A 10,058-nucleotide genomic window follows, 5' to 3' on the forward strand; every position below is an offset into this window, starting at 1 on the left:
GGAATGCCACCACTGAATCATGGAGGCAGGACAGTTGAGGATTAGCATGCTTTCAATTACATAGTTATTAATTCCATTAAACAATTAAAAATGTAGCATGGCCCTGGCAACAAGCTTCCTATTGTACACATCATACTTGAATGCTACCCTAAGATTCTCATAGCCCCCTGAATTTTTGGGAAGGCAGGAAAAGCCCTAAAGAACTGTTTCAACATCCAAGTAAAAGCAGCAACTGTTATGCAGAAAACTCACTAGCATACAGTTGTTATCTGCATGTTCTGAACCAAGGGCCAATTTGCACTCTCAGTCCAGAAGAGCCTGATCTTGTCAGATCTCAGAATCTAAGCAGGGTCGGCCTTGGTTAGTAATTGGATGGGAGACCTCCAAGGAAGACGAGGGTTGCAGAGGCAGGCAATGGCAAACCACCTCTGATAGTCTCTTGCCATGAAAGCCCCACCATGGGCCGCCATAAGTCAGCTATGACTTGAGGCCACTCTCCACCGCTACCCTAACAAATATACTGTCTGTGTGAAATGTGCTACACATTAGCTTATGTGTAAAGTGGCCCAATTTCCACAGTCTTTCTCCCTCATTAAAAGAGATTGGAAATCACACACGTCAAACCTATGCATGCCTTATATGTGTGGTACATCAAGAAACAACTATCGCTAGTAACTTTGTTGGGAAATATATACTCAGAGGAAATGCACTTCCATTTGTTTAATATCAAATAAAACTTTGTAATGAAATAGAAGTTAGGTGAGGGTTGATGCCACATATTGTTGTAAACAGCATTATTATGCAAGACATTAATTTTGATTTTGTATTTATTGTACATGTCACTTGTCACACCAGCACAAAACACAACCTGGAAATTGGAAGATCAGATGCAAGAAGGACCTTTAATAATAGTGTAGAAGAGTGAACTCTATGTCTTTGGAGACCCAAAGTCAGTGGGACCTATTGCAGTTCCACTGGGCTTATGGGGGTTGAGGTGGGCGGTTTCTCTAACCAGCCTCCTGCCAGTGGGGGAGACATATGCCCTCCCGATTTAGGTTGTCATCAGGTGGATAGCCACCCTGCCCTATGGGCTCTGATATTTAGAGAATGGAGAGGCACTGTGTGCACTGAGTTATGATGTTTTAATATAATGTAACTGCTACCATTGTTTTTATCCTTTATGTATCTTATTAAGCTGTGCTCTGCTCTGAGCCTACTTGTGGGGAGAGCAGACTAAAAATCTAATAAAATAAATAAATAAATTCTAAGAAGTTCAGGGGGAGAAAAGTTGTACATGTTGATCTTACCTCTTCTACAAGATTGCTTAAAGTACAAAGAGACCTGTCTTTGTATCTGATCATCCTAACCTGGCAATGTGTATAAAAATAAGTTCTAAAACACCATAAAATATGTCATAACAGAAAACGTTCATGAAACTGGGCTTGCCAATGCTGGGAGAAGCCAGGATGCTGCTGTACTGGAATGAAATGGGACAATAAGCTTATCTTTGATAGAAGTTGGTCAAGAATCTTTGTATTTCCAAACATGCAGAAAAGAATTCCAACTCTACTAGTTTATAGCACTGTCAAAAGCAGGTGTCAGGTGCAGCAGCACTGGTATTTGTGGTATTGTGGTAATGCAAATTTGTGGTACTAAAACATTAACTGCAATTGCCAAAAGTTATCCCTCTTGATTGTAGCTACAGGGTATAATTTCATTTAGTTGATATGAATTTCAATGCCTTCTCACATTTCCAATCAGATTTAAAAATTACCAAGAGAAACGAAGTAATTGGACCAATACCTAGGAGAAAAGTTCTTTGCACCAAACTGGAACCTTTGAAAACAATAAAAAGCATACTTTACATTACAATCTTAGAACTGGCAGGAAAAACATTTCTATTCTATTATCCTTTAGCATTGGTTTTAAAAAAATTACACTATTTAATGAGTATAAGCAATTTCTATTGTATGTCACAAATTCAGGGCAAATTCACAGATATTATTTTGGAGAAAAAGCTAAGATGATTTAAGTGTAGCCCCAGGATGTTTAAGCGTGGATATGTGTTTATATCATGTATCTTAAGGTAGACATGTCAATACCATGACGGGCTTCCTTTTACTATTTAAAGGTAGCTTCTTCATAGTATTTGAAATGGCTCTCAGGAAATACATTGTGTCAAAACCTAGAGGCAAGTTCCAGTCAATGTACTGTAGTGACAGACATAAGCACACTTTGCACATTTGTATCCAGTCCTATCTTTAATACCATGTGTATAATCCTTTATGTACTCAATGAAAAATAGACAAAATGTATGTTTTTCTGCTACATCTCACTCTGAGAATTTGCTTGATTTGGCACTTGGTTACATTATTCTGAGTAATTCTAATTACTCTGAGATGATGATACAGACTTTTTATTTGGTGGTGGTTCAAGGCAACATTATAGTATCTTACTTTTTAATATCTTAAATTATTATACAGTACAAAAATGTAATATCCTATGTTGCAATAATTCAAATGAAAACACTGTCATATATAAACTGATTTGAGACAATATCAATATTAAAGGAACTATTATTTCCTCACAAAACTGCAGCCTAAAATATGACTAGTTCCTATTATTATTCAGGTTTGGCAGAGCCTGAAAGGGTTAAAGCTGAAACAGTAGCAACTGGTGGGTTTCTTTTGTGTACCATCTGAAGTGAGGGAAATAGTCACAGGCAGTTAGTCACATCAATAAACACTCAAAAACACATATGTAGGCTAAGCAAACAGTTTGCCTGCATGCCTTGTTCTTTGATACAAAACAGTCAAAAGAAGAATCCACAAGTGCTGACTTTTGAATCTCAGTTTTGGTGAAAATATATCAGTAAGACGTAAAAGCCTACATCACTAAGGTAGGTCCCAATATCATCATCCTTTCTTATCCAAATGCAAGATATTTCTTTAAAAAATCATTTGAGAAGTGGTATCTACACAAATTCAGCACTAGCACAGCTAAGAGACAACAGGCTACAAATGGGAAAATGCAGAAAAAATTGATATTGCATAGCCTTCTTTTGGTAATGCAGAACTGACCCAGAATTTCTCTGGAAATCCTGTGGTTGTTTTTTAAAGGACAGTCTTATGTGAATTATCAATAAATGAGGGGTAGTTTTGTATCAAATTTATTCACATTTACATATAACTTAAGAGTAGCATCCCCATGCACAAGCATGCACTCCTTATAATGATTCAATTCACACTAATTGTATGACATGAAATGAAGAAACAGACAATCTGAATCATTGGTAAATATCTGAAACCGAGTACTTCTAAAAGTGCAGAGGAGTGAGGACTACTCATTGTGACTTGCCTACTTTTCCCTTATCTGCACCTTTTCAGTATTTTCTTAATAGCAGACTTTCCAATCAGATCACATGCTGATGCAAAATAAGTTATAATTACAACTGATGGCACTAATAGCAGTAGTAATGTGAAGACAAGGATGAGGATAAGAATAATGAAAAGAAGATTGGCAGTTACTGTGTTTTTTTCACTTGATTGATTGATTGATTGATTGCATTTCTAGACCGCCCTCCCCAATCAGACGGGCTCAGGGTGGTGTAACAACATACAATTTGTAACATACAGTTTAAAAACAATAAAAATTTTATACAATTCCAGATGGAATTGTAATAATCTGGAAGTAAATCAGAAAGTAAAATTGATGAAATCTACTCCATTTGGACCAGAAATATGATATGCTGAAGTTACTAGTTTTCTCTTGTTTTAAGAAACAACTGTATTTCTTGTTATGTATTCCTTCTTCTTGATAAACATGTCCCCATAGAATACCATAGCACACTCCTTATTCTGCAGCACAGTTCTAATGTGTCCACTTTTTTAAAAAAAATGATGATAATAATAATAACATTTGATTTATATACCGCCCTTCAGGACAACTTAATGCCCACTCAGAGTGGTTTACAAAGTATGCCATTATTATCCTTACAACAAAACACCCTGTGAGTAGAGTGGGGCTGAGAGAGAACTGTGACTAGCCCAAGGTCACCCAGCTGGCTTCAAGTGGAAGAGTGGGGAATCAAACCCAGCTCTCCAGATTAGAGTTCCGCGCTCTTAACCACTACACCAAACTGGATCCCTTTTTTTTTGAGGGACTTTTTTGAGATTTTCAAGCTATTATGGCACTAAAATTTGCATTTTGTTTGCTAAGATAAAAATAGATCCCTTTAGTGTCTCTCAATACTCAGAGAAGATTTTTATTGTTTTGTTCATTATTCAAGTCAAAGCTAGGCCCCAAAATACTAGTTTGTCTTTCTTAATCACCTGCATTCCCAGGTGCATCACCTGGGAAGAAGACCATTCTTCTTCCCAGGTTTTCAAGATTGTAACTCAATAATATTTATTTATTTATTTTGCCAGTTTAGAGTCTGCCTTTCAAAATTACAATGTTTTAAACCAATAAATAATGGTAGAACAACTATAAAATAGTTAAATACAATTTAGAAAAAGAACCTTTTTTAAAAAGTTCATTTTTGCAAACTCTGTGAATGGACAGAACAGGGGTTTTCTAACTTCCTCTGGAAAGTTGTTGAATACAACACAATAGAAAAGATCTGAGCCTGTGACAGATATTAATGGTCTGAAGGAAAGGAAGTTCAAAATGATCCATTCAGATTAATGGAATTGATACGGCAGAGAATAATGGAAGAGGAGGGCCTCTAGATAGGTGGATTTCATGCCATGACAGGCTTTATAGATAATAAGTGGCATCTTGAGTTTAATCCAGAAACTAACTGAAAACCAATGAAGTGATTGAAAAATTGGTGCACTATGATCTTTCTACTTTTCTGATAATAATCATGCTGTGGCATCTTTCACAAGGTAAGGTTTCTGAATGGTCTTCTGGAGTAGTCATATGTAGAGCATGTTACAGTAGTTAAGACTCATAGTTACTGTGGCATGGATCCTCATGGCTCCATTGGATGGTCACAATAAGGAGCCATTCTCTATGCCAGATGAAGGCATTTTTTGCAGCTGAACTTACCTGTTTCTCCAGCAGTCGTGATGGATTTAGTGGAAAAAACCAGACTTATAACCAATTTCTAACTGGGTATGTATCCGCATACCCTGAGGTGGGGAAGCTTCTGAGGCTCAAGCCTTCTAGTGGGGCCCATTGCCCCCCACCCATGCAGCTGCTCTGACACCTCTTCCTCCACCAGTTCACTCACAAGTCATCCTGCCACCCACACACCTGGCCACATACGTGGCCCAACTTCATCAGGAAAAGGGCAAGCATGTGGCTGGGAGCAAGAGTGGTGGGAAAGCCCACAAGTAAATAGTAGGGAAAGGATTAACAGGTGGTAAGATTGCCAATTCCAGGTTGGGAAATTCCTGAAGATTAGAGATGGAATCTAGAGAGGGCAGGATTTGGGGAGGGGAGGGACCTCAGAAAGTTGTAATGCCATGGAGCCCACTCTCCAAAGCAGCTATTTTATCCAGGGGAACTGATCTCTGTAGTCTGGAGATCACTTGTAATTCCTGGAAATCTCCAGGCCCTGAGAAACTAATTGAAAGGAAAGCCTGATTTCATTACATCTTGGACTCTAAGCAAGGTCAGCCTAGTTAGTAATTGGACGAGAGACCTCCAAAGAAGACAAGGATTGCAGAGGACGGCAATGGCAAACCACCTCTGTTAGTCTCTTCCCTTGAAAACCCCAGCAAGGGTTTCCATAAGTCAGCTATGATTTGACAGCACTTTCCACAACCATGAAGCTGCACAATACATTATGAATGAATCTCTTGATATTAACTTTAACTTTTAAAAAGCAGCTGTAAAAGAAGACAATTTGAAATGATGCCACAGTGCTGAGGCAAGGGGCTAAAGCTTTCTTCTGTGCTGTTTCCTGATACATTACTCTGCTGGCTGCTAGTAGGTTCAGTATGGAAAAAAGACAGGCATCCCTTTAGTACCTATATTTTCCCCTACTGCAACTGGAGGGATCAATTATTATCAGAAAAATAGTACAAGGGGAAAGCATTAGCACATACACATTACAGCCAGAATCTGAATTCACTTCTTCCCTCACAGCTACTCTTTAAGGTTGAAGTACATGCTGGAGAATCTAATTACGGATCCCTAATGTTACAAGCATTTTGCTCATGAGATGCATAACTAAGTATTCCAGACCTAGGTAGGCCAACCCTACCACATGATTGATTATAGAGATGTGCCTTCTACCACCAAGCTTTGAGGCTTTTGTGTGCCTGGTAATGTTGAACGCAATTAACTCTGCAAAGCACTGTAACCAATGAAATTCCCAAGAATCACCTGGATGTAAGAAATGTTTGATGTGTTGGTTGTTGATTCTTTGTCTCAAATATACACTGAGTAATTTGCCCTGAATTTCAGTGAGACAGACTGTAAATATCGTGAATGAATGAATGAACAAACGAACTGCTACAAAGAAGTAACTTTACATTCAGTAACTGACGCCATGTAGAGCAATTTAAAATGACCACTGTGGGGCACCTGTCATGCCCAGATTTTAAAATTCTTGACAAATAATCATATGGTAATGCAGGATTTGGGTGTCTCCCTGGTTCCTTGTACTTAGAATTTCCTTAAAACTATCACTTATGCAATGCAGACTAAGCAGAGTTACATCCTTCTAAATTCATGCGCTTAGAAGGGTGTAACTTTGTTTAGGATTGCACTGTTAAGGTTTTAAAGCATAATTGATGTCAAGACTATAAATAATTCAAGTTAACATTTTTTAACTTTAAGAAACCAGTGAAATCAAATGCTGGCAAAGTGAATAAAGAAGAATTATTTGTGGAATGTGCCTCATACTGCAACATATAAGACTTGTCCTTTCTTTTAAAAAGCTTTTGAATTAACAATGAAGTAAGTTAACAGCAGGGCTTTAAATATGAATAGCAATTCAAAATAAAACTGGGGTCATGCAATGCCATGAAGTCACTTCCAGTTATGACGCTTAACGTGGTATCACAGTGCCAATGATGCTCTATGAGTTTCCCAAATCTCTATTGTAAAAACCATAGAGCATCTTATAACATCATGATGTCACTTCCAGGTAAGCAACCAGAAGTCATCTTACAGAATCATACAATGCCGGTTCTCCACCCCCCTTTTCATTTATTTCAACAGAGCTATGCAAGACCTCAAGAACATAGAAAATGGTTGTTGTGGGTTTTCTGGGCTGTATTGCCGTGGTCTTGGCATTGTAGTTCCTGACGTTTCGCCAACAGCTGCTGGCGAAACGTCAGGAACTACAATGCCATGACCACGGCAACACAGCCCGGAAAACCCACAACAACCATCGTTCTCCGGCCGTGAAAGCCTTCGACAAACAACATAGAAAATGTTTATGCCACTTCTCCAGAGACCTGATGAATGCAGCTTACAACTAGAACATTGTAAAAAAACTAAACAAGTCATTAAAAACCATGCAATGGCATACAAATAGTATAAAACAAAGACTGAGCATCCTAAAAAGATACTCCTAAAACAGACTTCAGGTGGAAGCAGACCATAAAACAGGTTTTAAAAAGATGGAATCTCTCAGTTAAAAGCCTGAGTAAAAAGAAATATTTTGACTGGTGCATAAAAGGAAGAAAGGGAGGCATCAGGCAAGCGTAAATTGAGAGGGCTTTCCAAAGGCTGAGTTTTGTTCTTTGTTATCCATGTATCCTATGATCCCTGGGTTGATCCAGTTATCCATCAGGAAGGTGGTGATGATCACAGATTTTCCCTGATTTTCCCTCTATCAAGCAGCCCTTTCCAACCCAGGGAAAAATATTGCTGAGATCACCTGACATTCATGGAGTAATAACCACATGGGTCAGTGGGCTTCCATCTGCAGAGCTGTACTGATAGAGCTGTTCCCTTCTCCCTCATCACTGAAGCTCACCAACCCATGTGGCTATTAGTCCACACGAGTCCTACAACTTTAAGTGCTGGAAAGTGGAAAAAACTTGCACTCTGGTGGAAGAGGAGTGTAAAAAACAAAAAAAAATCAGGTGACAATGTTTCATCACTTCCTGGGAAAACCCAGAAGTGACATCACACTCCATGATAAAACCCAATGCTGCCCCCCCGCCCATGTCCACAACCTCCTGGACTCCTTCTTGTTGCCAGCTGGTTGGCAACCCTACCTGTGAATGTTCACTTTTTGCATGAGTCCTGACCTTGTTTAATACAGCAGTGCAATTGTAATTAAAAATTCATGCCTTATTTTTCTGTTTGATTTCCCATAGCTTCTTTTAATTTTGTGGTTCTCACAGCATTTTTCAAAGATACTACTTCTAATGACACTGTAATGAAGAGAAGTCACCTAATATGTTCAGTCACCCAGCCAAGTAATTACTGGTTTAATTACTCTCAGCCTATATGTGCAATCATCTTCTGGTTTTCTTTTTTCAGACATTTATGATACTATAGCATGTGCAACAGAGAAGATGTCTCTTCAGATGATACCAACTATTAACAATTCTTCTCTGATACAACCAGGATTTTCTTTGCTGAAATTCAATGGCCAAGTTTTCTTGTTTGGACAGAAAGGCTGGCCAAAGAGGTCTTGTCCTACTGGGGTTTTCCTTCTTGATTTCAAAAAGAATGACCTCAAACTGAGGCCAGCATCTTTCTCCAAAAATTCCTGCTACCTTCCCCCTTTGCGTTACCCTGCACTCTGCACAATCAAAAGCAGTACAGAGGCCGAGAAATGCCAGTATATCATCCATGGAGGGAAAAACCCAAACAATGAACTTTCTGATAAATTGTACATCATGAGCATAGCAAGCAGAACTAGCAAGAAATTCACTTTTAGATGCATTGAGAAAGAATTAGTTGGAGAGATCCCTGAAGCTAGATATGGCCATACAGTTGATGTGGTTTATAGTCTAGGGAAAAAAATGATTGTTGTAGTTGGAGGAAGATCTTACATGGCTCTTGGACAAAGGACCACAGAAAACTGGAACAGAGTGATTGACTGCATGCCACACATTTTTCTGGTTGACCCTGAGTATGGATGCTGTACCTCGTATATTCTCCCAGAGCTTCAGAGTGGATTCTCTTTTCATCTCTCCCTTGCCAGAAATGACACCATTTATATCATAGGGGGCCATTCCATTGAAAACAACAACAGACCTCCAAATCTCTATAAAATAAAAGTTGATCTACCCATAGGCAGCCCAGCTGTGAACTGCTGTGTCTTGTCTGGGGGGATTTCTGTTTCCAGCGCCATTGTAACACAGATGAATGAAAAGGAGTTTGTCATTGTTGGAGGTTACCATTCTGACAACCAGAAAAGGATGGTTTGTAATACAATAAACCTAGAAGATAACAAGATAGAGATAGTGGAAAGGGAGGCACCAGAATGGGCCCCAGATATCAAGCACAGCAAGATATGGTTTGGGAGTGATATGGGAAATGGAGCTATACTGTTCGGTATACCAGGGGACAACAGACAGTTACACTTAGATGCAAATTACTTTTATATTTTGAGATGCCAAGAAGTGGGAGAAAATGAGCAAGACTCTGAACAGGTGGCACAAGTGTGCAGTCAAAGTTCTACAGAAGATGCAGGAGATTCCACTCCTTTTGAAGATTCAGAGGAATTCTCTTTCAGCTTTGACAGTATCAGCTATATTGACACCCATAATGATGAGGATGATGATGAGTCAGAAGGCTACTGGATCACCTGCTCTAAAAGCTGTGATGTTGATATCAATACCTGGGTGCCCTTCTACTCAACAGAGCTCAACAAGCCTGCAATGATCTTCTGTTCGAATGGAGATGGCCATTGGGTTCATGCCCAATGCATGGAACTATCTGAGAACATGTTGATTCACCTTTCACAGGTAAATGTCAAATACTTCTGCAATGAACATGTAACTTTTATTAGGGGTCTGCAAACCCCTAAGGAGAAGCTGCCAGTGGAAAAGCAACCAATGAAAGCATTGCGCAGGAGAACCCCCATGAAAATAGCCACTCCTATGAAAAAGTCCTTTATCCGAAAACTATTTGAGTAG

The 10,058-nt window shown here is 39.0% G+C and overlaps 1 protein-coding gene across 1 annotated transcript; it reads left to right on the forward strand.

Annotated features, from left to right (window-relative positions):
* Positions 1-8,471: 8,471 nt before the first annotated feature.
* RAG2 (recombination activating 2) lies at positions 8,472-10,058 on the forward strand. Its single transcript, XM_054970961.1, has one exon. The coding sequence runs from the start codon at positions 8,487-8,489 to the stop codon at positions 10,056-10,058; it is 1,572 nt and encodes a 523-aa protein (XP_054826936.1). The 5' UTR covers positions 8,472-8,486.

The sequence above is a fragment of the Eublepharis macularius genome, chromosome 2 (assembly GCF_028583425.1).
Source record: "Eublepharis macularius isolate TG4126 chromosome 2, MPM_Emac_v1.0, whole genome shotgun sequence".
NCBI lineage: Eukaryota > Metazoa > Chordata > Lepidosauria > Squamata > Eublepharidae > Eublepharis > Eublepharis macularius.